Source organism: Cucumis melo, chromosome 8 (genome assembly GCF_025177605.1).
Source record: "Cucumis melo cultivar AY chromosome 8, USDA_Cmelo_AY_1.0, whole genome shotgun sequence".
In the NCBI taxonomy this organism is placed as follows: domain Eukaryota; kingdom Viridiplantae; phylum Streptophyta; class Magnoliopsida; order Cucurbitales; family Cucurbitaceae; genus Cucumis; species Cucumis melo.
In genome coordinates, this window is record NC_066864.1 from 1,047,081 (window position 1) to 1,072,554 (window position 25,474).

General features: G+C 33.5%; 5 protein-coding genes and 1 long non-coding RNA gene across 7 annotated transcripts; 5 read left to right on the top strand and 1 right to left on the bottom strand.

Moving 5' to 3' along the window:
• Nucleotides 1-958: 958 nt before the first annotated feature.
• Nucleotides 959-2,820, bottom strand: LOC103484368 (uncharacterized). The gene is made up of 2 exons (XR_536724.3): nt 2,184-2,820; nt 959-1,587 (listed from the first exon to the last, which is right to left on the bottom strand). It is a non-coding gene; the product is annotated as an uncharacterized LOC103484368 (long non-coding RNA).
• On the top strand, nt 1,215-3,276 carry LOC103484367 (uncharacterized). Its single transcript, XM_008441412.3, has 4 exons — nt 1,215-1,644; nt 1,809-1,952; nt 2,284-2,361; nt 2,819-3,276. The coding sequence occupies exons 1-4, from the start codon at nt 1,285-1,287 to the stop codon at nt 3,020-3,022; spliced, it is 786 nt and encodes a 261-aa protein (XP_008439634.2). The 5' UTR covers nt 1,215-1,284; the 3' UTR covers nt 3,023-3,276.
• A 1,009-nt stretch (nt 3,277-4,285) lies between these two features.
• Nucleotides 4,286-7,852, top strand: LOC103484369 (probable hexosyltransferase MUCI70). Of its 2 annotated transcripts, none has more exons than XM_008441413.3 (4): nt 4,286-4,578; nt 4,666-4,878; nt 4,962-5,528; nt 7,363-7,852. In XM_008441413.3, exons 1-4 carry the CDS (start codon nt 4,329-4,331, stop codon nt 7,716-7,718), a joined length of 1,386 nt encoding a protein of 461 aa, XP_008439635.1. In that variant the 5' UTR covers nt 4,286-4,328; the 3' UTR covers nt 7,719-7,852. The 2 variants fall into 2 exon arrangements, with proteins under 2 accessions (XP_008439635.1, XP_008439637.1); XM_008441415.3 differs by having other exon boundaries at nt 4,370-4,578; nt 4,695-4,878.
• Nucleotides 7,853-8,196: 344 nt separating this feature from the next.
• Nucleotides 8,197-9,039, top strand: LOC103484371 (uncharacterized). Its single transcript, XM_008441416.3, has one exon. It carries the CDS (start codon nt 8,297-8,299, stop codon nt 8,738-8,740), a length of 444 nt encoding a protein of 147 aa, XP_008439638.1. The 5' UTR covers nt 8,197-8,296; the 3' UTR covers nt 8,741-9,039.
• Nucleotides 9,040-12,601: 3,562 nt separating this feature from the next.
• LOC103484372 (mannosyl-oligosaccharide 1,2-alpha-mannosidase MNS3) lies at nt 12,602-19,250 on the top strand. Its single transcript, XM_008441417.2, has 7 exons — nt 12,602-13,000; nt 14,074-15,032; nt 15,734-15,995; nt 17,579-17,776; nt 17,886-18,034; nt 18,122-18,406; nt 18,850-19,250. The coding sequence occupies exons 1-6, from the start codon at nt 12,923-12,925 to the stop codon at nt 18,378-18,380; spliced, it is 1,905 nt and encodes a 634-aa protein (XP_008439639.1). The 5' UTR covers nt 12,602-12,922; the 3' UTR covers nt 18,381-18,406; nt 18,850-19,250.
• Nucleotides 19,251-21,030: 1,780 nt separating this feature from the next.
• On the top strand, nt 21,031-25,137 carry LOC103484373 (uncharacterized). The gene is made up of 2 exons (XM_008441419.3): nt 21,031-21,271; nt 23,832-25,137. The coding sequence occupies exons 1-2, from the start codon at nt 21,184-21,186 to the stop codon at nt 24,926-24,928; spliced, it is 1,185 nt and encodes a 394-aa protein (XP_008439641.1). The 5' UTR covers nt 21,031-21,183; the 3' UTR covers nt 24,929-25,137.
• Nucleotides 25,138-25,474: the final 337 nt, after the last annotated feature.

The window sequence follows — 25,474 nt, forward strand, 5'->3', positions numbered from 1 at the left end:
ATGTAATGGATAATTTAAAAACAATTTTGGAAAATGAAATAATGTATAAAAAAAGGTAAGATAAAAGCAAAACAAATAATTACTAATTGTAGGTATTTTGAAAAAATAAAAGTAAAGTCCATTTGATACACTATTTTTCTCTTTCGAAAGGCTCTCAGACACACTGTTAAATTATTGAGAAATCATGAAAATAATAATAGTTATTATTATTATTATTATTCATGAAAAAACGTTCTCCTCACCAAAAAAAATTCTTTTCTTGTCAATGAAAGAAATATTCTAAATCTGCTTTTGGCACTGTCGTGTATAATGAAAGAACAAGTATATATATTATCATCCCCCACCAACTTTAATTTTGTACTTTTAATGTTGCCATAAAGGGATTCCCTCACACCTTCACTTGTAAGTTCCATCATATATTCATACTTTTATTTCATACATTGCCTTTTACGCCTCCTTTTCTTGGTGTAAATTGCATTCACCATTGTTTAAGCTCACTCACAGTCCATTGGATTAACTGTTGTATGATCATTTTTCACTTTTGGCACCATCTCACATTTCTCATCAAAATCATATATTGAAAATGCTTCAATTCCCACTAAGCCCTTCCTTCGTAGAGGCAAGTGAAGTTGGTGAACCCCATAATGGACGACTATCTCCTACTGTTTGGAGAGGACTCAACGCTCCAATGTATGATGATACATGCGTTTTTCACTAAAATATGTGTTTTTCTTTACTTTCTATAAAACAATTCTTTTAGGAATGAATACATAATACACCCTTTACGTGATTGCAAGTTTCCTCCTTAAAGTTAAAGACAATTCAAGGACGTAATTTATCAAATATAATTGTTTTTTTTTTTTAAAAAAAAAAGAAAGATATCGACCCTTTTTTCTGTTAGGAATCTTGTAGTTTTTTGCGTTTTACATCCCAAAAAGTGGCTTCAAAGCTTTTCAGATACTTCAATACAACTAACCTCAATATTTCAATGGAAGAAAAGAAGCTTGAACCGTATCAAAGGCTAACATTTTACAATTTCTATCAAACAGAGAGTAAATCCTGATAAAAATTGCATTCTAGCTTCCTAACCCACCATGCAGTAAAGAAAAAAAAATGCAAGACTGAAGCAAAGAATGATTCTTTCCTCTACAAGAGTTTCATTCTTTCCCTATACAAATTATATTTAAAAATCATTGTTGTTCGCCCTCTTTCGGCACCATGATCCCAACTTCTCTGTTCTTGGAAGATAGATTTAAGCTTTGATTCCTGTTGACACAATCCAGAATGTCACATTCCTCATTAGACTCTGTAAGAGACTTTTTTCAGATACTGAAAAACTTTTATCAAAAATTTAATGTCCAAACCAAATATGGACCAAGAGCTGGTGCCGCAGCGTCGAGTTTCTTCATCTCAGGCGTTGGTCTCGTGTTGCTTTATTTCTTTACTCAGATAATTAAGAAGAAAAATTCCCAGCGTGTTTTTACAAGGTCAGTATCCATTGGAGCTCTACTTGGTGGCAAATTAGCCATGAAAAGATTGCTTCAATTCCAAAAAATGAGAGCCAACCCAGAAAAGAAAGATAAATATCTGAAGAAGTTGGACACAAAGATCGAGTCAGACCTTCCTGATTTCCTGAAGCTCCAGGTTAAGCATTATGACAAAATTGATTTTGACAATTTTAAAAATCACTACCATACGTGACTATATTTGTTGGAAAAGCACTAAAGATTTTCAATCAATTCATTCATTCATCAAATGAGCTGTGTGTGAGTCCTTAATCCTTATTCAATTTCTTTGATGTGCAACAGAACATTGTGGCAAAGCTGGAAATGTTAGGACAAGAAGATAAAGTTATTGAAAAATTAAAAATTGCAGCAGAAAAAGCTGAGAAATCATTTCCACTATATGAATATGAATATCAGATGCTTCTCGTGGAATTATACATTTACAAGGTGTTCATTACAAACTCGTTAATTATTATTTGTTCAAAATTGCTCTGTGTTTGTATGAATAAAACATAGGCCAAAATGCAGGACTACTGGCAGGAAAATGAACAGTTTTCTCAAAGAAATATAACAATTGTATGCAAATATGAAGCACGTATATGTGATACTAATTAAACATACGATATAAAGTTAATTATACATTGCATGCTATGACAAACGGATGCTGAAAATATATACCTGTGGATTTAATTTTGAAGCATGCTCTTCTTCCACTTAGACATGGAACGAAAATTATGAATCGATCAAGCCTCTATTCTCTTTTTTGATGCATTTCTAGGGAGAATTTGCAAAGGCAGAAGAACTTCCATGCTTGAATAACAATGACAATTCAGACGTTCGGCGCCCATTATTTAAGGTATATTATTTCTCATAAATTTCTTATAGTGAAATGGCTAAAACTATACAAATAACCGTTTCCCATGTTGCATTTAATAAATAAATAAATAACTCTTCTCCCAGATGACAAACTGAGATTGGGTTCATAAAAGGAAGGTTAACTGAGAAAGTAAATGGGTTGACATCTTCTTTTGTTGAGTTCATACAATCCACCCATAATTTAGTTCAAAACCCAATAATGATTTGTTGCAATTAAAAGCATCTCCTTGAAAACAATAATAGTTTTGAAACATTTAGCAAAGATTAATATTGCAACGTTTGAAACAAAAACAACAAAGTTGGGGTTGGGGAGTAAGGATTAGTAACCCCACCCATAAATCATGCTAAATGTGAACAACTTAGAAGTTGATATAGGAAGTTCAAAAGCAAATAGCATTCAAACTTTTATCAGTGGCATTTAATCAAACACTATGCAGGCTATAATTAAAGTGTTGCTGAATGAGACCCCGGAAGCAATTAAAGAATGGGAAGAGTTTAGAAAACTGAGAAGCGATTACCTGTTACCACCTGACGTTAAAGACTCTCAGTTTTACACTCTCTTGGCCGATTTCGATAGCTTTGAACGAGTGGTCAAGGTGCTTAGAGAAGACATTTTCAAAAAGCCCCGAGCAAAATTTTAAAATCAACCAAACCGAACAATCTAATTATAAGCTTTAACTATATATTTCTCTTCATGGGGTATGGGTCTGTGGGTAGAAATTATAATATGAATAATTGAGGAAATTCCGAATAACAAAAATAAAATGGAGGTGAAATTTGAATACCTCTTCGTAGGATCGTTACAACATTGAATACCTCTTGTGTGTATTCCTCAAACATTATCTACAATATATATATATATATACATATATATAGAAGTTGGTTTGTAAATCAATTAATACTCTCACTTCAATTAATATTCTCAACTAATTAAAGTGAGACAACGTGAGAATCGAAGATATTTTAAAAAATAGGGAAGAAATACATAAAGAAAGAAAAGTTGAGCATATAATATAATCTTGTTAATAGTTAGATATGTATTCATCCCAATCAATAATCTGAGAGATGTATTTCAAAACTAATAATTTCATTTATAAAAAAACTAGAAACAAATCGAGATATAGTATGGACTAAACGTATAATCTCTTTTAGAGGTTAACCCTATCAAAATTATAAAGGTTAAAATATTATCTCCCTTTTCTCAACTTTGATCCAGGTTCAATTTTGATCTATTATTTTCGGTGGAAGTATTCTTTCATGGACCTTAAATTTAGTTATTTTAAGTTAAGTTTTACAAAATTAAATTTTAGGTAAAAATACAACATATAAGGAGAATTAAAAATTGACAAATTTAACAAATTATTTATAAAATATAACAAAATTTCAAATTTGATATATTCCTATCAATGCAATTGATAGAAGTTTATCCGTCTCTATAATTGATAGCATCCGAAATCTAGTAAATATTTTAGTTTATTTTACGACATCTATAAAAATCTTATATAATAAAAAGAAATTTAGTTTGATAGTAATCGGCATAAATTACGTGTGAGGTTCAAATCCAATTCTTGTACTACAAAATTTCCATCGGAAGAAAACTAAATAATTAAATAGAATCTTTTCAAATATATAAAAAAAATCTTAAAATATTTACACTTTTTTTTTTTTGTCATTTTTCATAAATATTTTATCCAATTTTTATATTTTTGGAAATTTGTGAAAAGTAGAATTTGGAGATTAAATTTAATATTTATTGAAATATATAGGAATCATAAAATGAAGCTAAAAAGGTGAAAAAACAGAAACGGTTATTTAGTTTTTGTGAGACGGAAAAGAAGGCGTGGGAGTGTGAAGTGAAAGCAATAAACGACGAAAAAAGAGAATTTATATATTAAACGAAATAAAAATAATAACAATAATAATTGCAAAATCAAAATCGAGAGGCTAATGGGGAAGACAGGTTGGTCTACTCCTCTGCTTTTCCAATCAAAACTTCTCTGTTTCTCTCTGTTTTACCTTTCCTCCTCCATCTTCCTCGCTCTCTACACTTCCTTATCTGCTTCCAAATGCCTCTTCCGTTCCTCTCCCTTCGATCCCATTCAGTTCTCTCTCTTCTCTTATCCCTCCTCCTATGGCGAACACAAGTACGCCGTTCCCACTCTCCGATCCTCTTGTTCTACCCCTGTTTTCTTCTCAGGTAACCAACTAATAAGCAATACCCCTTTTAACTTTTTTTTTTTTTTTTAATCTTCCCTTTTTCCTCTCTTACTAATTTGTTTCTCAGATTATTGGATGGTTTTTAACGAGATCCAGGCAATGCTGTCCAATTCCTCTTCCCCATCCTCCAATTTGAGCTACCTCCTTGCTAATTCCGATTCTTTCGCCGGCAATTTCACTGCCCACAAGAGATTTTCCTTCTTCGATTATCGAGATTACGGTAACGCTACCGTTCCGGTTCCTTGTGGGTTTCTCAAGAAATTTCCTGTCAGGGATTCTGGTATTACGAATTTCGGTTGGGATTTTTTTATTTCTTACGTTCGTTTGTTTTAATTAACTGATTCTGTTTTGTTTACTCTGAAGATCGTATTGCCATGGAGAGTTGTAACGGTGTGGTTGTAGTTTCGGCGATTTTTAACGATCATGATAAAATTCGGCAACCGAGAGGCCTTGGATCGAAGACTTTGGATAACGTGTGTTTTTTCATGTTTGTTGATGAAACTACGGTGAAAGGATTGGAGAATCATAAGATAATTTCCGGTAAAAACTCATCGCCGGATATAACAATTGGGGCTTGGAGAATTGTAAGAGTTTCTAGCAAGAATCTGTACGAAAATCCGGCGATGAATGGCGTAATACCAAAATATTTAGTTCATAGACTGTTTCCGAATTCTAAATTTAGTATATGGGTGGATGCAAAGCTTCAGTTAATGGTGGATCCATTGTTGTTGATTCATTCGTTGATTATTACCGAGAATGCTGATATGGCTATTTCTAAACATCCTTATTATATTCACACCATGGAAGAAGCTATGGCCACTGCTAGGTGGAAGAAATGGTGGGATGTTGATTCTTTGAAGAAACAAATGGAAACTTACTGTGAAAATGGGTTGAAACCATGGAGTCCCAATAAGCTTCCCTATACCACAGGTAATTTCTCATTTCAACTTCTGCTTCACATTTACCAAATTCAACAACCTTTAAACCACTAATACCTTTAAATTTTACGCATTATATACTCAACTCGAACTAAGTTTATGTTTGTGAGTGGTTTTAATTATTTTTTCCATATTCAACTTCACTTGACTAACCAATCAACCTTAATGTAAAGAAATAGACTTTAAGTTAAAAATATCTTTAAGATTAATTTTGAAAATGAAAAATAAATAAATTCCTAAATTTATAAAACTTGAGGGTGGAAGTAGTTGATGGAATTACTATTATTGTTGTTGTTAAAGTTAGGTAGACTTAGGTGTGTGTGTTTTAAGCAAAAGAAAATTACTAGCTAGTAATATATTATTATTTTGTGAGTTAGAAAGTTTTGTTTTTATTTCAAAATACTTCATAATTGCCTTTAATATATGAATCGAGTCCCTTGGTAAGATTATTGTACCAAAAGTAAAGTTATTTTATTTTATTTTTCTTCCCTCTTTGTCAATCACATATTCAAATATAGCATCTTGTAGTTTAATTTTAAGTCAACCAAATTTTGTCTTTTAATTTAATTTTTATCCCTATAGGAGCTGGCATTGGCAATGAACCTAATAAATCAAAAGCAATAAAAAGATCCCAACTAAAATTCTCTTTTGTAAAATTGTCCACTAGCATATTGTTGTGAAATGATCAAATTGGATTTAATTAGGTCAAAAACCTCTAAACTATTATTTAATTGTGCATACTTTTTGGCTATGGCTATGGCTTTGGCTTTTTGCCTTTTTGTATGTTTGTAATTTAAGGCTTGGGAGTTACGTCTCATGCATATCATGCCCTCTTTCCCACCGCCTTCTTGCTTCTAATCCAACCTTTTTTTTTAAAACCAAATCATACCCTATCATCAATTGAAATTCATGAATGCAATCTCTCGTTCAAAACTCGATAAAATAGGCATATCATGGTGTAATTTTTTGTCCAAAATTTTTTCAGCTTGTTTCTATTTAGTCCATAAGTATTAATAAAGAATTTAATCATTTTGAAATATGTTTTTATTGTTTTTATTACAGATGAAATTTGCTAGGTAGGAATTTATAGTAGATGGGATGAGACCAATCATTAACGAATACATATAGTTTTTTTTTTAGTACAATAAGATTAGGAAAATTCTAATTATTCATGTATGGACAGACCTATTAAGACATTCATACATGGGTAGGGTAGACCTATTAATCGTACATAATTTGTTTATAACAAATTTAAGTATAATTCAAATGGTTATTACGTTTATAACAAAGAAAAGATGTGGGTTTGGTGTAAGAACATAAGACAAAAGGGATAATAAATGAGTTATTGGGAGCAGATAAACTTACTCTGTGATCAGAATATTGGTCTCTCTCTGATCCACATGGAATCCTGAATACCCCAACTTATAATTTCTCTTTGTTTTATTATTTGAAATCTACTCAACTTTCTCTTTTTTATTATTATTTGTTCTTCTTTTTTTTTTTTTGTTTTGTTCAACTCTGCCATTAGTGGTCTATCTACTCTTTCAATATTTACTTTACAGATTCTCGAAGCTCCATTTTTCAATGCTTTAATTATGTTTTGTTAATTCAACACTTCCAACATAGTTTTCTACACTATATTAATAGCACGTGATATAAAATATTTTACCAATACATTTAGCATGAACTGGTTGAAGGGTTCGTTATTTGATAGACATGAATGGATGGATGAATTTTTTAACTCAATTATTCATTATATGAATATGAATATTATTATTATTATTATTATTAAATATGAATTAATTAAGGATGTATTAATTTTACAGATGTGCCTGATAGTGCTTTAATCTTGAGAAGACATGGAAGGGGAAGCAACCTATTCTCATGCCTTTTATTCAACGAATTGGAAGCTTTCAACCCAAGAGATCAGTTGGCTTTTGCATTTGTGAGAGACCATTTGACCCCATCAATCAAAATCAACATGTTTGAAGGAGAAGTTTTCGAACAAGTTGCTTTAGAATATAGGCATAATCTCAAAAAGACAAGATATACTGGGCCTCAATTGGACCCCCAAATCTCCAAGCCCAAACGAACCAAACGGGCCGGCCCTGATTTGTTGTATGTCAATGGCAGCTGTTGTAGCAAGTGCCTAAACTATCTTCTCCAGATGTGGGGTGAATGAAAATGATGTTCATACGACGCCGTTTGGAAGCTATGATCTAGTTTTATTTATTTATTTATTATTAAAAATATAGTTTATATATACATTGGAAAAAAACATTATAACTTATAATATTGAGGATTTTTTTTCTCTAATTTGGGCAAAAAGATAATTTAGACATATTTACACATTCTTTAAAATCAAGGAAATTACTTTTCACAAGTCAACTTTCAAGCTTTTTATTTGACCAAACTACTACACCATTGACTTATTGCAATTTTTACTTCATATTCAATAATTTCTAATTCACCATTCAAAGAATCAAAAGTGGGTAAGTTCTCAATATAAATAAAATTAAAATTTTAAAAATTCAACAAATACTTGGTTTTGTTATTACTTTCGGATGAAATTGAAAATTTAGGAAAATTTGATTCGATAAATTTCCCCTATAACAATAATGATTTGTGGTCACCATCAAAGTGAAATTTACGAACTCGCACCGAAAGAAAACAGAATCTCACAAACTACCAAAGCGGACAATAAATACAAACCCTTGAATCGAAAAAACGGGAATTACCGAATCAAAACCTCAGAAGAAAATGACGACGCAACTTGCGACTCGCACAGCCGACGCGGAGATCTACAACGGCGACGCTATCTGCAAGCAAAAGTCTCAAGAACTTCTTGATCAATTCTTCCTTCCCCGCGGCCTTCTCCCTTTAGACGACATCCTTGAGGTCGGCTACAATCGAACCTCCGGTTTCATTTGGCTCAAGCAGCAGAAGAAAAAAGAGCACCGGTTCCCCGCCATTGGACGCACTGTCTTGTACGACACTGAGGTTACTGCCTTCATCGAGGAGCGCCGCTTCCGCCGTCTCACTGGAGTTAAGAGCAAGGAGTTTTTCTTTTGGATTACCGTTTCTGATATTTATATTGACGAACAGAACACGAGTAAGATCACCTTCGGTACTTCGACTGGAATTGCCAAGTCCTTCCCGGTCTCTGCGTTTCTGATTGAAGAAGAAACTGATCGGAAGAAGTGATTGAACAAAAGGATCGGTGAGTTCTTCGTAATTCTGAGTCAATTCGGGTATGGATACATTCAACATGAATAATTTGATGATGTATGATGAATAGAGAATAAACTGACTTAAAACTAGGGCATAATTATCCTGCTTATTGTAGTTCAAACAATCTGAATTCGGTTGGAGGAAAATGAAATTACAGATGTCTTCGTTATAGAAGTAGAAATTACTCTCCGACTTTGGGTCTGAATTAAATCTCAATTGTAAACTCCATGTACTTTGTTGTGAAATATACCATTGTTAATCGATTTACCTAATCGAACCGATCATCAAATTGATTATCGTGCAGAATTGGTAGAGATACGGAAATTTTATAATTTTGTAATAATCTTGTTGAATGATGAAATCCTCCAGATGTTTTAGTTATCTTCAAATGCTGTTATTCAAATGAAGAACTTGAAATCCAGAAATAAGCGAGGTGAAATTTCTTGCCTAAGAAAATAATGAAGCATATTAGCATAATTCATATGCTGGAATCTTGTTTTGTTCTTATGTAGTGGGAAATAGGAATAATCAATGATGGCAACTCATATACTATATTGGGAATTTGAAGCCCAAAATGAAGATGGTGTTAATTTAATTATGATATGATTATGCCAAAAGCTGATTTCTCACTAAATTGCTATGCTTTTAACAGTTTGAAATGTTTTAATATTGAATTTGTGTTTATGAACTCAAGGGAGTTAACATGAACTTAGTTCATTAGTATAAATTTTTGAACAAGAGGTGTTGAGTTCAAATCTTTCCACTTATTATTACAATACTTTTAGAAAATAAAATATTGATAGAGAGTACAAGTTGGTCTCTTCCACGATGAACATTTTGCACAGAAATTCAAATTATTTTATTTTGCTATTTTCTTTAATTCTAAAAATGTTTTCACTACAAATACGAACATAGTTCAACTTCCACGAACTAAAGTTTGCACAGTCAATTTTAATATATATAATTCTCTAACTTGAAACGTATTTAGTGTATTTATTGTTATTATTCTTAAATTGTACTTGATTAACAGGTATTAAGGTATCTAGGTGACCAAAAAAAACCAAAAGGTGAAGACTTGGAAGTTAGGATTTTAAAATTTAAGAGCATTTAGAGCCATTTATATACAACCCAACTTTGTTTTTTTGTTTTTGTTTTTGTTTTGTAACTTGTCCACTAACTTTCCTTTAAAAAAGGGGTAAGACAGCTTACTTAAATAAATAAGAGACTTAGGTTTAAATATTGCATTTAATGAGGTTATTTGTTGTAATTCTTTGTTTAATTTTTGTACTTCTAATACACGTCTACAGAAAAATTTCGATGTTAGAAAAAAAGGATATTGAAACGGACTTGAGATGAAATAATATTCGGTTAAATAGAGTCTAAACTTTGGTATATGATTTAATAATTTACACTATAATTATTCGATTTTATCCATTTGAATCTTGCATCAAAATGAATTGAGCAATTAAATCATTCTAAAAGTAAATACTATTTTATATTTTAATACTTTCTATCAAATTGTAGAAATTAAAACATGTATAGAAGATTATAGGTAAGAATTGATTGTTGCTCCCTAAAAAAAAAAAGAAAGAAAGAATAAGAAAACATGAATTGTAGTGTAAAAATTTGGTTGGATGTGAGGATCTATACGAACGTACATCTCGAAAAAAGCCAATTCCATATATTTCATGCATGAAGTGCACGCTACGAAAATCAAATTCCAATAACCTAAGCAACTTCACATGCCCCCCTTCTTTCCTCCTTCTGAAAACTACCTTTTCAATTATTCTTTTAATTAATTTCCCTCCCTATCAATAACCAAACAGAAATATGCTCACTCAAACACACATCTTATTTTTCCCTTTCCAACTTCCTCCAAATATCACTTCTTTAATTTCTTTGAAAAACATTTTCAAATATATCACAATCATGCCTAAATCTTTTCAACATTTTAGAATCCACTTATTTATCAATCTTTAATTTTTTTTTTATTAATCAACATACGAACAAGTCTAAAAACAAAAACTTAATTCAACTTTAATTACTCCTCTCTTTAATGGTTGTATTAAAAAAAAAAACTATCAATAATTATAAAGGAAAATTTTTTGAAAATTAAAACTTAAAACTCTCCCGTTAGAGATGAACTCTCCAGCTCTTCCTAGGGTTTTTCCTAATGCTATTATATGTTTTTCCAGAAGCAAATAACTTATTTTTATCTAAAAATCTGGAGAGACAAACTTAGAATCCAAGAAAATAACTTTTCAAATTTATAAATTTCTATATTGTACACAATTACATTCTAAATAGTATACAAGAAAAGAGAGAGAGAGAGAGAGAGAGAGGAAGAGAAAACAATGGTTTTCCTTTTTTCTTCTATATATTTATATATGGAGAGACCATATTACACTGTTTAATTTGTCACGATTTCAAGAAGGGGGAAATTTTATAATAGAATAAACAAACAAAAACAAGAAATTAGCTGAAACCCACCTCAAAAAGAATGCCCAAATGGATAAAAGAAGATTAATCAAGGGCGATCGAGATGGCAGTAAAAGGCAAGAGATGAAGATTGAGGATTTTCGTTATGACAAGGCGAAGAACCAGAAGGAGGAACAAATCCCTTTGGAAGCATTACAGAAAAAGCACTTCCTTTATCGTTTTTTTTATTATTATTACTGCTTTTAAACCCGCCCGGGACTACACCCTTCTTTTTCATCTTCTTGCTTATCTTGTTAATTTTGATCTCCATTTCCAATTTCTTGCTTCTGTATTCATGATGATGATGATGATGATCTACTTCTCGCCCTAGTGTGGTGATCATTGCGCTGCCATGGACGACGGCGGTGGCCCGGTGGTGGACGTTGTTTGATTCATGGGGAAGGGGTTTAAAGGAAGAGGTGGTGGAAGTTATGAGGAAAAAGAGAATGAGAGAGAGAGAGATTTGAAAGAAACAAAGGTAATTTGGCGATGAATATGGGGAGAATGAAGAGGGAATCTTGAAACCCATTTTTCACTTTTGAGAAAGAGAAATCAAAAGGGTTTTAATTTGGATGTTATGGTGATGGGTAAATTTCATTTTGTGTGCAAAAATGCTATGGAGATCCAAATTTTTAATCGAGGATGAGAAAGAAAGGGGAAATATTATTTGAGAAAGGTGTGGATATGATGATGTATATGTAGAGATCGATGGAGGTTTTATTTATATTATTTGTTGTTGAGAAATGAGTTTAATGTTGTAATTTGGTCCCCTATTTAATGGGTCAACCAAATAAATGTCAACTATATAGGTTTTAATCAAAGTTGAGTGTATTTCGAGTGTATTAGGTTGAATGCAAGGTTATTCTATGATTGGTGCTACATTTAATCATTGTCGTGGAACGTAGATTTGAAATCTATGTATACACGATACAAACTTAAAGTACATTTTTAATTTTTTTTATATTATATAACAATGTAAAACTGTCAGTCACGTTATGACGGTTTTCTCAAATAATTCTTTTAATTTGATGGGAGAAAAAATTAAACAATATATAAAATAAAATAAATTAAAGAATATAAAGAATTTCCCTTGAAATCACCTACCTGCATCTATAGGATGACGTGATATTCAATTGAGAATAACTTTGATGTTTAAGTAAACTAGGTCGTAGATAATAATGTGACAAACTCTTGAAATAAAATTGCTAAAATGTTTGATTATTTATTTAAGAAAAAGAAAAAAATATTGAAACCATTCAACAAAGAAAAAGAAAAAACTTTAGTATAGTATTTATTTAATTAGCATACTTATTATAAATGGAGAGTATAAATTGATTGTTCTATTCCCATTTTCTACTTATGACAAATTGTGATGTTCGCGGAATAATAATTGTTTGTTTCAAATTTTGTTCATCTTCTCCCTCTCCTCTTCTCTCTCTTGTCTACGACCCGTAGACCTTCACTTCTTGTGGTCTTTCAATCCATACTTACAATTGCCGCCAATCGGTTTCCCGCTCAAAATTTCTGATCGTTGTCGATCGGACGATGAAAGAAGATGCAATAGGAAACCGTTGCCGTTTTTAAATCTCCGCGTCCCTCTCTCTGCAACTCAGGCCTCCGTGCGTAGCGGAGAGGAGGCCAACCGTACGAAAGCCCTAGAACGTGATCCAATTGAATATGTCGAGTTCTCTACCTTACTCTGTCAAGGATGTTCATTACGACAATGCTAAGTTTCGACAGAGATCCTACTTGAAGGTCTTTCTATGCTAGATCTTGACTTAATTCCTCCATTTCGATTTTATGAAATCTGATTGCTTATTAGGCACTCCATGTGTGCGATTTTTTTATTCGATTAGTGTTTGGATGAATTGGTAGCTTTCTAGTTACATTCTAGCGACGATTATTTCTTAATTCTTATTCGTTCCTTGAACTTTGATTGTGCCTGGAAAAACTTTAGATTCTCGAGGTCGAATTTTTCTTACCGATTCCATTTACTTTATTTAAGACTGCGATGGTGATTCTGGAATGGAGGTGGCTCGGGGGAGGATTAAAAACTCGACGGAATTGATATCCAGATTTGTTTGAATAGTTATTTTCGTCGGAAATGCGTGCATAACTGGTGTAAACTATCGTAGAAACGCGAGACTGAAGATACTTGTGTTTTGCGAATTTGCCAGGAGCTATGTTGCCAGTTTAGATTATATGGTTACTTGTTGGTTTGTTGTGACCACTGACCAATCTTTAATCTGTAGCGTGATAGATACTAGGTCATGGTGATTGTTGGGAAAGCATACAACGTCCTTCATAAATGTATAAACTGTGATAGGTGGTTATACACGCTGTCTTCTTCTACTGTAAATTTCAGACTTGCCAATACTTTTCGATGACTGCCCTGACAATATGAAAGAAGCAGAGAAGATAAATTTTCAAGGAAGAATAATTCTAGAGAATACTTTTAGTGACAAGAAATTTCTCCCTCCAAAATTCTCCTTACATGTTGAACTGCTCGTCTAGAACGTGAGACATGCAACTTATTTCCAAAATAGTCGTCCCATGTTGTCGCGAGATCATTGTGATTGGTTAACTCTGGGAATTGTGTACAGTTTTAATTATCTTAACACTGAATATAGTGGCCTAATAATTTCGTATTTATTTATTATGTCATATCCTAGTAAAATACAGATTTTATTTTGGTGGTACAATTTTATACAAAAGGAAGTGTATTGTTTGAATTAATCCTTATTGGTTTCAGACTGCACTTATCAGAATCTTCCATTTATGGGATCAACCCAGAGTTATGACTCAAAGTTCTCATCTCGTTTTCTCAGGTGATGACTCAGAATTTACTCACTGGTAGCAGAAAACGTGATTATCTAAGCTGTAGCACAGGAAAATTTCTTATATTACTTATGATCTTCGGTTTGGCATATCTTTTATTGACAAATGCTACTCCTGTCCATGTTCCCAACCAACCTGCCAAAGTTAGCGAGAATAATGAGAAACGAGAGATTAAGAATAATGGTGGCATCAACTTCAGGAACTTATGGAGGAAAGCTCCTAGGCTTCCCCCTCAATTACCACCAGATGAAAAAGGTAGCAATACTAGCTATCATATCGATCCAAACACGTTAATCTCTGAGTCTTTATGGATTTCAAGGCAACAGAAAGTAAAGGATGCTTTTATCCATGCATGGTCCGGCTATAAAAGGTATGCAATGGGGTATGATGAACTTATGCCACTGAGCCAGCATGGAACTGACGGGTTAGGAGGTTTGGGTGCTACAGTTGTGGACGCCCTTGACACTGCCATGATAATGGGCGCTAGTGATATTGTCTCTGAGGCAGGCTCATGGATTGAAAAACACCTCATGGATAGAATTAAGGAAAAAGGTCAAGTCAATTTATTTGAAACTACCATACGTGTTGTAGGTGGTCTCTTAAGTGCATATCACTTGAGAGCTGGAGAATATGGGAAGACCTTTGGAAATGAAGGACCCAAACCTGCTGTTTATCTAGAAATTGCGAAGAACTTGGCTGATCGTTTGCTAAGTGCTTTTACCTCCAGTCCAACTGCTATTCCTCTCTGTGATGTTGTTTTAAAAGATTCCTCTGCTCATGCAGCTCCTGGTGGATCAAGTAGTACATCCGAAGTATCTACTTTGCAGCTGGAATTTAATTATCTTAGTACTGTTTCAGGCGACCCAAAGTATTCAATTGCTGCTATGAAGGTCTTGGAACACATGAAGAGCCTTCCGAAAGTGGAAGGTTTGGTTCCCATCTATATTAGGTATGGAGCTTTTATGTCCGGCTATTAGTAATTTACTTTATTTTAGACTGTACGGTTATGTCTTAACATTTGTGTCAAACTTTGAATGCCCTTTTGTTATGATCTGTGGATGAATCAGAAAAAAATATATTAAATTATGAATTCTTTCGTAAACTTCTCTAGTTTTCATCTAGGTTGATAGCATATCTCCCGGGACATTTTCTGGTATCCCTGACTTTCAGTATTAATGTATTACAAACTGGTGCGTGAATGTAATCAATTCAACGAATATTACTAGTATATATTTTATGTCAAACTTTCTAATTTCTTTTATTGATATTTATGTTTCTCTGGCTTCTCATTATGGATAAATGAAATCACTGTTATTTGAAACGAAATTTTTTGGGCATCAAAATCATTCTGATGTGTCAAGATAAGCATACCTAAATAATGTATCGTAAGAAATATTATCTTTGTCAATTATAATCTTGATGTTCTTTTGGGAGAGGATTTCTAGCCCTCTTGAAAGTGCTGGTTTGGGTACCTAACACATTAATCTTGAAAAGGATCGCTTTGTATTTCATAGGTTTTGGTCTAATGTGGTTCCTTCCACCATTGTAAACCTTCTCGTGCTTTTCAGTTCTTGAAATGTCCCTCTAACTTAGAGGATATGGTGATGACCAAATTTACCTATTTTTGTGAAATTTTCTTCTTGGTTGCAGCCCTCATACTGGCGAATTTAGTGGTGAAACCATAAGACTGGGATCTCGTGGTGATAGCTACTATGAGTATCTACTGAAAGTGTGGCTTCAGAAGCGAACAAGCGGAAATAATAATTTCACTTACCTACATGATATGTATGAAGAAGCCATGAAAGGTGTTAAACATCTTCTTGTTCGGAAGTCTATTCCAAATGGGTTGGTTTTTGTTGGAGAATTGCCCTATGGATCAGATTCTGCTATTAGTCCGAAGATGGATCACCTGGTATGTATGATTTCCTCCCGTATCAAATACGAACGTTTCTGGTAGACCAGCTTATGGTATAGTCAAGGCTATATATCAAGGAACATTGGATCAAACTGAGAAAAAAATTGGAAGATTAACCCCAATTTGGGAGTTGTTTGACTTTTGATTTGTCTAAGTTATTCTACTTTGAAATGTCTTTGGATGCTTAGAAATATGCTTTAAGTTTTGAAAAGTAATGTGAAGTATGATAAAGGTAACAATAAAGATGGCATATGTATTCGTTAATTGACATAGTATAGGGCTCTATACATTCATTCACCCTCAAGATCAGTATTAGGGTAACAATGAAAACAGTACATTATACAAACTTCTTTCTTTGCTGCTCTGTTTACAAATGGCCGTTTCATCTATTCCTATGCAGTGAGGCAAATTTTATGCTTCAGGGCTTCTTTTTGTTTTATCTGTACAGTGTTGCCATTTATTTGTAGTATGAATACGTCTCCAACATAACATTTAATAGCCTACTAGCTATTCAATTGAACCGATGCTACCGGAAAGAAAGTAAATGTCATTGCCATCATAAATATATCTTCCTGTTCTCTTTAATGAATACAAGGAGATAGGGAGTAAATCTTGCGTTATCCTATGCCAATTGTGAAAAAGGACGTGTGTCGGTCTTCAAGTACTGAGGAAAAGTTACGTCTCTTAAGTTTGCTTTTGGGGAGAAAACCCCCATTTGGTATAAGCACGTGTCATAAGTGCCTGGATATAAAACTCTATGCAAAGATGAGGATCCAACAGAAAACATCATATTTGGTGGGGAGATTGTTGAGTTTACTTATGAAGGGGCTGGATTTTGGTAAGTATAAAGCCAAGCCCACTTCATATTTCATAATTTAGCTTAGGAAGAAAGTCTGTTTGGCGATGAGGTTAGATGATGCAGGGCAAAAGAAGACATACAAATAGTGGTAAATGGGGGGAATGTATACATGAGGAAAGCCTCTATTTATTTAGTTTTTTTAAAAAATAGTAAATAAAAATAAAAGTGACCGTTAGCTGTCATCCTACACGTCATAGGTTAACACTTGGGCAATTCACAATTGTGCTTTGTACTGCTCTTTATTGGTGTAAATGAGTTCCCTTTTATAGATTAATACATAATCTCTCACCTTTCGCTAGTTGGAGGTCCTTTGTAATGGTGGCTGGGTTCTACTTCTACCCATTTTGTTGTTCATTTCATTCATCAGTGATACTCAATATATATATATATATATATATAAAAATTCATCTGGACTTGTAACTATTTCGGTATTTAGTTGAGTTTACTAAGCCTGCATATTTTCCTTCGTTATTCTGATGTGATTTTATTTCAAGAATTAATTTAATTCACCGGCTTAATGAATTAACTAAGGTTGCATATTTTCATTCCAAGAGATTAGCAATGCCATTGTAATGGGTTCTACATCAAGATTTCAAATTAATACTTTGATTCTTCAGATTATTGGCTATCTGAATAAAGCTGTGTGACATAATAAAGGATCATAGTAGTCTTTGTTTTGTTTTGGAAAAGTGCTTAAACTAATAAACTTGTGCCTGTTTAGGTATGTTTCTTATCAGGTACCCTTGCTCTTGGTGCTACCAAGGGCATCACCAAGGAAGAAGCCATGAGTAAAAGCTTGTTGAGCTTTGATGATCTGGAAAATCTAAATCTGGCAGAGGATCTTGCAAAAACTTGCTTTGAAATGTACGAAGTAACATCTACCGGTCTTGCCCCAGAAATTGCTTATTTTCATACTGAGGTCGGATTTATTTCCCATCATCTATTGTAAATTTGTTCGCTATATCTTTTTTTCCCCATTTCTTCGTGCTGTCCATTAATCTAAAAACACCACGCACATGCTTGTCCAGGAATATTCTGAACAAGGCCATGATGGTGGAAATAAAAATTCGAAATACATAGATGACATAATAATCAAGCCACTGGATCGTCATAATCTTATGCGGCCCGAAACAGTCGAGTCATTGTTTGTCCTGTATCGTATCACAGGCAATCCAAAGTATGGTTTCTATATCATTAACTGTGTTTCGTTTATTCACATTGGATGAGAAAAAAAGGGAAAGATGCTTATATGAACACATTGCAGGTATCGTGCATGGGGGTGGGAGATTTTTGAAGCATTCGAGAGGCACACGAAGGTTAGTAGTGGTGGATATACATCACTGGATGATGTCACTACAGTTCCTCCTCGGAGAAGGGACAAAATGGAGACATTCTTCCTGGGGGAGACTCTCAAGTATTTGTACTTGCTATTTGGGGACAGTTCCACGATTCCATTGGATAAATATGTGTTCAATACTGAAGCACATCCTCTACCAATGGAAGGCAATATTCAGATTCAATGATACCAAAAATTGTGTTTGGTGGAAAGGTAAACTTCCTGTATTCTTTTAAATATTTTCAATTTGTTTCCATTACGGTCCGTTCTTTTTTTAACTATTTTGTTTGATCAAAATTTTGCCATACTCACCAAATTTCTTAGTAGAAACATAAATTAGTATTAAAGAGTTTTCATTGTGTATGAAATTGTGCTAATGAAGATGAACTTTTAGAAGTATAAAAAGACCAATTCGAATATTTTGAAACCATAGAGGCCAGGAAAATAGTAATATGTTGCTTTTCTTTTAAAAAATGTGAATATTGCTTCTCTTAATCAATCATTTCAGTAAAATCATAACTAATATGTTTAATGCCGTGAGCCATTGATATGAATTGATATTTAACGCGTTGATATATATTATATTGATTGTTTTTTTTACAATATTTACACTACTGATTGAATTATAATTTTTTTAAATGTTCTATCTAAATTAGGTCGGCAAATAATCGTACCACATTAGCTCACGGAAGCCTGTTATGGTAAAATGGAATAGAAGGTTTAACTTGCCAATTTACATGAGGTGCACTTGCTCATATCTCGATAATTTAACCTTTTAGTTTTATTATTATTATTTTTTTCAAATATAGGTTTTTGTTTTTCTAGTCTCTACATCATAGTCTAGCTTAAACAAATAATTTGGTTCATCGTTAAAATTTGTGCACAATGTAACCATTTTTCTAGTTTTCTCAAATAATTTTTGTTTTTAAAATTTTGAAATGCTAAGTTGAATATGAGTATAAACTTGTACTACAGTAGCGGCTAGTTGTTTCCGTTTATTTCACACTCAATAGTTTCAGTGCTATTCATCAATTGAGTGCATAGTTTTTTATTTGAATTTAGTCTTTGAGTTTTTAATATTTACATCAAATAAATAGTTGTAATATCGAACCATTGACTGCATTGCTATTGATATTTTTCACCAAAGAAAAAAAAAATTATTCTACCTACAATCTTGAACTGTTCTTATTTTTTATTTTAAAAAAGTTAACCTATATTAAAAGTGAATGAATTGTTATCATTACACCTACGTATTGTTTCCCCTACCAGAATTTCAATTGAGGTTTTTCATCATGCTAGTAGTAGTGTGTACATAGTGGGAGTGATGGTTTAAGTGGAAAAATAAGTTTAGCTATAATTGAATTAAATTTAGTCATTTGCTATATTTGTAATTTTTTTAAAATGTTACTATATACTTAATTATTTTGAATATAATGGCTACATTTACAACTATCTCCATCCTTGAAAGTTTAAATAACTAAAATGACTTATTTGAAACATGAACAATGTAGTGTAACCTTTCTTTAAATTTCACGATAAAAGGATACTTTTACTATGGGAAAAAGAAAGGATTCGGAAGTGATAGAACAGTCAGTGGGACAAAGCGGATTAAAGATAAAGAAGGAAGTCTCTTATTTTTCTCTGCTTCTACATAAAAAGTGTGCAAAAGATATCCCCTTTAGTTACTTTAATGCATAGAAAGAAGTCAGCGAAGAAAGAATGTGTTCAGAAAAGAAACTGGTGAAAGTGTATATTATATTAACATTTCAACTATTCAAATTTCCAATATAAATCTATCTTTTGCTCAATAATATATTCTATAACAATTGAGCTATGTTAGTAAATATTACAAACTTTAGAACTAGTAGTTATGTTTCTTCGTATCATAAATATTAATAGGTTTTATTGGTAGATGAGTTGTGTGTGCCATGAATAAAGCAAGAATTTATGAAGTAAAAGAGCAACTAAGTTTTAAGAGTTGTGAACGGTCATGGTGTAAATGATTAATAAAACACAATAAAATTGATACTTTTTAGTTGCGGTGTTTACGAACTTCTTGAATTTTCACTTTGACTAAACACCTTAAATAAAATTAGGGGCTGATTTGGTCCTCTTATCTACATTGGCAAATGATTTCACGAACTGTTGTAAAGGTATGAAAAATATAGTTTAAAAAATTATTTAATTCTTAAATTTTTGATTAATAGATCAAATAATAGATAAAATCAAAAAAAGAAAAAGAAAGAATGCAGACAAAACATGAATCAGTGATCCAATTATAAATTAAGGATAAAAACTGATACAAATCATATAAATTGATACAAGTAACGATTTAAATGATTTAAAATTCTAACTTTTTTTAAGTAAAAATCTTTGTATTTGTGGTAGATTGTAAATAAAAAACCAAGTAGATTTGGGGAAAGAAGGTGTTGTGTACAAAAGCGGAGAGAACATCGGGTTGGGACCCAGGAAGGACTCGGCGGTGGTGGGGGGTGGGACCCCGTCAGAGAAGAGATGAGACCACGGTCCGTTTCTCAAGAACACGCAAACGAGATGATGACTTTAAAACAAAAGCGGGGGTTTGAAAAAAGAGGTATCATACCAAAAACGTCTACTCTAGTGGGAACACAAACACTCAGACCCCCAACCCACTCCCCTTTCCCACCTCTCCCTTTTCTTTTTCACCTTCTCCCAAAACTCTACAAAGTCTAAAATACATTTACTATATTCTAAAACTCCAAATTTTTTAATATAGCTTAATAAATAAATATTATATTTTAATAACTAATAATAATAATAATAATAATAATAAATAAAAATTCAATGTCATTTGTTGGAGGCTATAAGTGGAATCTTTTGGTAAGAGAGGCACTCACTCTCACTCTCACTCTCGCTCTCACTCTCACTCTACTAAACATCCGCGAGAGAGAGCTCCGAGCAAAACCACTGTTCTTCTTCTTGAAGGAAGGGACAGAGATTTGGGCGAAAAAATGGCCCACACCCCTAAATTTCGCAAATGCCTATCTCTTATTCTTCTTGTTTTTGCTCATTTGGCTTCCCAAATCCTAGCTGAAGATGGTATGTTTCTCTCTGTTTTTACTTTCTCTTCTTGATTCTGTTCTTAGTCTTTTCTCACTATCCTGCACCTAAGATCTCATCCATACAGCTTTCAATTGTTTTTTTCCCTGTTTAATTTGATCTTAATTTCGTGTTTTAATCCGGGTTCTGCATAAAAATTTTGGTGGTTCTGTTTCCTGAAATTTCTCTTTCGTGTTTTAGTTGCTTCTTGATAGTTCCTTAATTAGGGCTTCCTTTGGATTGAAAGCTCGTAGGGAATCGATACTTTTTTTTTAAGAGAAATGGGTTGTTAACAGTGTTTTGAGCATTTAAAGCCTCGTATCTATAGGGTGAATCGTTCTGTTTGGTAGTGGCTACTTTTTTAGTTTTGGACAAATTGTTTATGAATCCCACGAACTATTTAGCTAAAATAGAAAGGCATTAATGGCTTACGAACAACATTCATTGCCGTAAAATTGCCGCCGTAGACGGCGGCCATACCGGTGGTTACTACTTTTGTGAAAGGGATTACTCGCCGTCCCGATCTGACTTCTCCAAAGAATCTCTCTGCCTCCCACCACTTTGCCTCAGAGATTTCAGTCCTTCATGATATCAATCGCGCCCCCAGTTCCCAATTTTCTTTTTCTAAATAAAAATTCATGTGTAGGAAAGTGTGAATGCAAATTTTAATATAAAAAACACCCTGCAATTATACCTCCAAAATTTTCATTCTAAAAACTAAACCTCAAACTTAATTTTAACATTTATATAAGTTTATATACTTAAGTTTTTATAATAATAAGTCTAGATTTATAATTGCAACTACTACCATTGAATATCACTATCAGTTTTTTCCCTTTGTCAATTTTCTTTTTAAAATCCCAAATGAGTAACAAAAGTTTAGGTGCTATTTTGTTTTTTTTTTTTTTTTTTTTTTTTTTTAAATTAAGAGCTTAAACACTACTTTTTATCTTTAATCTTTTTTGGTTGTATCTACCTTCTATTAATAGTTTAAAATAATTGAAAACTAAAAAAATGTGACTTCCAAAAAGTTGTTTTCGATTTTTAAATCTCGTCAACCAAACAACAGGGATTTTAATCATGTTTCTTCTTTTAATTATATGTAGGACATATGAATTTGAACTTTAATGTCGAACAATTTTAATATCTCTGTTCCTTCTATGCTGTTCTTTTGACCTTTATTATAACTTATGAGTTAATACATCATACACCATTTTTTTTTCTTTTTCTCTTTTTGAGAATTTACATAGAGTCCTTTACTTATGGGCCCTTTGCTTTTAATATAATTAATTTAGGTGTTTTTTTAAAGGGAATTTATTAGACTACTATCAAGTTGGGTAATTATGCTCATCTAGTGATAAATAAAACTTTTTGGGTGCTGCTACCTATGGCCCTACGGCTTTGTTTTTCTTTAATCCTTTTGCTTCTTTTTATGATGAAGATAAAAATTACCAGAATAGACATCCTGTTTTTCCCGCGAATGGATTTTGTCGCCTTATTTTTAATCTGACAGAAAAGGGCTCCATCCTTTCCTTAAAAAGAGAATTGATCCCCCAGTGAATTTCGTCATTTCACACTCTCACTTTTATCCCGATTTCCCGGCGGTGGGAGAGAGATTTTGTTATTATTATTTTATTTGATGTGGAAATGAGCTGGAACGGAAGGGGAAGGGGTTGGGACCCACGCGTTAATACTGCCCCTCAGTGATTGTCGTATTGAAGTGGGTGAGTTAAGTTAGTAAAGTAAGGCCCTTCTTCAATTCCGTACGTGGGCTCCCACTCATTCACATTCTCCTTTTTCTACTCTCTTCACTTCAATTCATATGCTATGGGCACCCTTACTTATTCTTTTCTCTTTTGCTTTAATTACTTTCCCTTCTCCACACCTCCCTTTTATTTTTCGTCTTTTGCCTCCCCTAAACGATGGGTTTTTTTCTTTTTTTTCCTTCCCTTTTTACCTCCTTAATTTTCTTTTCAGTTTAGTCCTTGCTTTGCTTTTACCTAAATAGAAAAGATAGGTAACATAGTAGAAATGAAAGAGATGGTTTTTACACAAGACCTTCACTATATCTTACTAAGTGTTTTATAGGTCTTGAAAATTTGAATTTATGTCTAATGGATTCATGAGTTTTTGTAAGATTTTTTTGATCATATTCTTGTATGCTTACTGAACATCCGTAAAGTTTAAGTTGTATTGGACTCGGTTATTAAAATCAAGATTTTAATAATCCATCAGACACAGTTTTAGTTTTAATAGTGGATTCAAAATGAAAACTTATCCAGGCAATTTTTGGAGTTGAGACTTATCAAACAAATAATTGTAAGTTGAATGTGTGAATGGATTTTTAAGTGCTTGTTTGATTATAAAGTCAAATCATTTGTTAAGCTCTTATTTTAATAATGGTTATATCATTTTTTTTTTTTTTTAATGTGCAGTAGATATTCTGAAATTATGAAGAGACTGTAATGGACTATTATTTTTATTAGGAAAACGTGAATAAAAAAGGCTCACTTAAAAGAAGATATCTTAAATAATGATGTGGGTATGGTTGGTCTTTCAGGATTGGTGGCGAACGGTGATTTCGAAACAATCCCAAGTGGCGGCTTCCCAAACGACGGAGCAATAGAAGGGCCCACCACAATTCCAAGCTGGACATCAAACGGCACCGTTGAACTGGTAGAGTCTGGGCAAAAACAGGGTGGGATGATCCTCATCGTACCTGAAGGTAGACACGCCGTGAGGTTAGGCAACGACGCCGAAATAAGCCAAGAACTTAAGGTGGAGAAAGGGGCGCTTTACTCAGTCACCTTCAGCGCCGCTCGCACCTGCGCCCAGCTCGAGTCCCTCAACGTGTCGGTGCCACCTTCATCACAGACCATAGACCTTCAAACCTTGTACAGCGTCCAAGGCTGGGACACTTACACTTACGCCTTCGAACCCGAGGAAGAAACGGTGCGTTTAGTCTTCCGTAACCCCGGCATGGAAGACGACCCCACCTGTGGCCCCATCATTGACGACATTGCTATCAAGAAAATTTTTATTCCTGATAGACCTAAAGACAATGCGGTGAACAACGGAGATTTCGAATCCGGTCCATGGATGTTCAGAAACGGTTCACTTGGCGTGTTGATCCCAACCAATTTAGACGAAGAAACGTCGTCGTTACCGGGTTGGATCGTTGAAACAAACCGGGCGGTCCGATACATTGATTCGTACCATTTTAATGTCCCACAAGGAAAACGAGCCATCGAATTGCTTTCAGGGAAGGAAGGCATAATCTCTCAAATGGTTGAAACGACGCCTGAAAAGCCATACACCATGACATTCTCTTTAGGCCAAGCCGGAGATAAATGCAAGCAGCCACTTGCCGTAATGGCGTTCGCCGGAGATCAAGCTCAGAACTTTCACTACACCGGCCCCGATTCCAACTCCTCGTTCCAAAGTGTGAGTCTCAACTTCACGGCCAAGGCCGATAGGACAAGGATTGCGTTCTACAGTGTTTATTACAATACAAGGACCGACGATATGAGTTCTCTATGTGGCCCTGTCGTCGACGATGTTAGGGTGTGGTTTTCTTCCTCTTGTAGAAATGGGCCTAGATTTTGGGCTTTCGGTGTTGGGCTTGGGCTTTGGTTACTTGTTTGGGCCTTGGTTTAAGGCCATATTTTGGGAATTGTCGGTTTTGCCCTTTGGGTATGGGCTTGGAGTTGTGGAATGGGAAGTAAAGAACCACTCCCTCTACCCCCACCAAAAGCAAGTTGTAGTTTTTTGCATTTGGGTGTTTTGCTTTAAAATCTAATTTTGGTAAGTTATGTTAGTGTTGGTAAATGACAATATTTTAAAACCAATTTAAATACTTTTGATCACCTGAATTCACTTTCAAACCAAGAGTCCTCCATGTGCGGGGAGGGCTTGTAGACTACTTTTCCCATTACCGTGAGTTTTAAGATGGTTATGAACTACATGATGACGAGGGGAGCAAGACCCCATCAAAACGCTTCTACATCTTAAAATAATTGAAATATTTTTTTGAACATAAAGGTTGAATTCTAACCAAGTTTAGGGAAAAGAGAAAAAACTTTTTGAAACCAATTTTTTTATGAAGAAAGGTCGTGTTGAATTACCGCTCGTTTTTTTATCAAATAAAAGTACATTATTATGTCATCCTTTATCAAATTTTATTTTGATTATATCATGTGTATT

Coding starts and splice junctions, on each gene's coding strand:
- LOC103484372 (XM_008441417.2), top strand. CDS start 12,923: ATGTCGAGTTCTCTACCTTACTCTGTCAAGGATGTTCATTACGACAAT. Junction 15,996..17,578: donor GTCCGAAGATGGATCACCTG/GTATGTATGATT, acceptor GTGCCTGTTTAG/GTATGTTTCTTATCAGGTAC. Junction 18,035..18,121: donor CGTATCACAGGCAATCCAAA/GTATGGTTTCTA, acceptor AACACATTGCAG/GTATCGTGCATGGGGGTGGG.
- LOC103484371 (XM_008441416.3), top strand. CDS start 8,297: ATGACGACGCAACTTGCGACTCGCACAGCCGACGCGGAGATCTACAAC.
- LOC103484369 (XM_008441413.3), top strand. CDS start 4,329: ATGGGGAAGACAGGTTGGTCTACTCCTCTGCTTTTCCAATCAAAACTT. Junction 4,879..4,961: donor ATTTCCTGTCAGGGATTCTG/GTATTACGAATT, acceptor TTTACTCTGAAG/ATCGTATTGCCATGGAGAGT. Junction 5,529..7,362: donor TAAGCTTCCCTATACCACAG/GTAATTTCTCAT, acceptor TTAATTTTACAG/ATGTGCCTGATAGTGCTTTA.
- LOC103484373 (XM_008441419.3), top strand. CDS start 21,184: ATGGCCCACACCCCTAAATTTCGCAAATGCCTATCTCTTATTCTTCTT. Junction 21,272..23,831: donor CCAAATCCTAGCTGAAGATG/GTATGTTTCTCT, acceptor TTGGTCTTTCAG/GATTGGTGGCGAACGGTGAT.
- LOC103484367 (XM_008441412.3), top strand. CDS start 1,285: ATGTCACATTCCTCATTAGACTCTGTAAGAGACTTTTTTCAGATACTG. Junction 1,645..1,808: donor CTGATTTCCTGAAGCTCCAG/GTTAAGCATTAT, acceptor GATGTGCAACAG/AACATTGTGGCAAAGCTGGA. Junction 1,953..2,283: donor TGGAATTATACATTTACAAG/GTGTTCATTACA, acceptor ATGCATTTCTAG/GGAGAATTTGCAAAGGCAGA.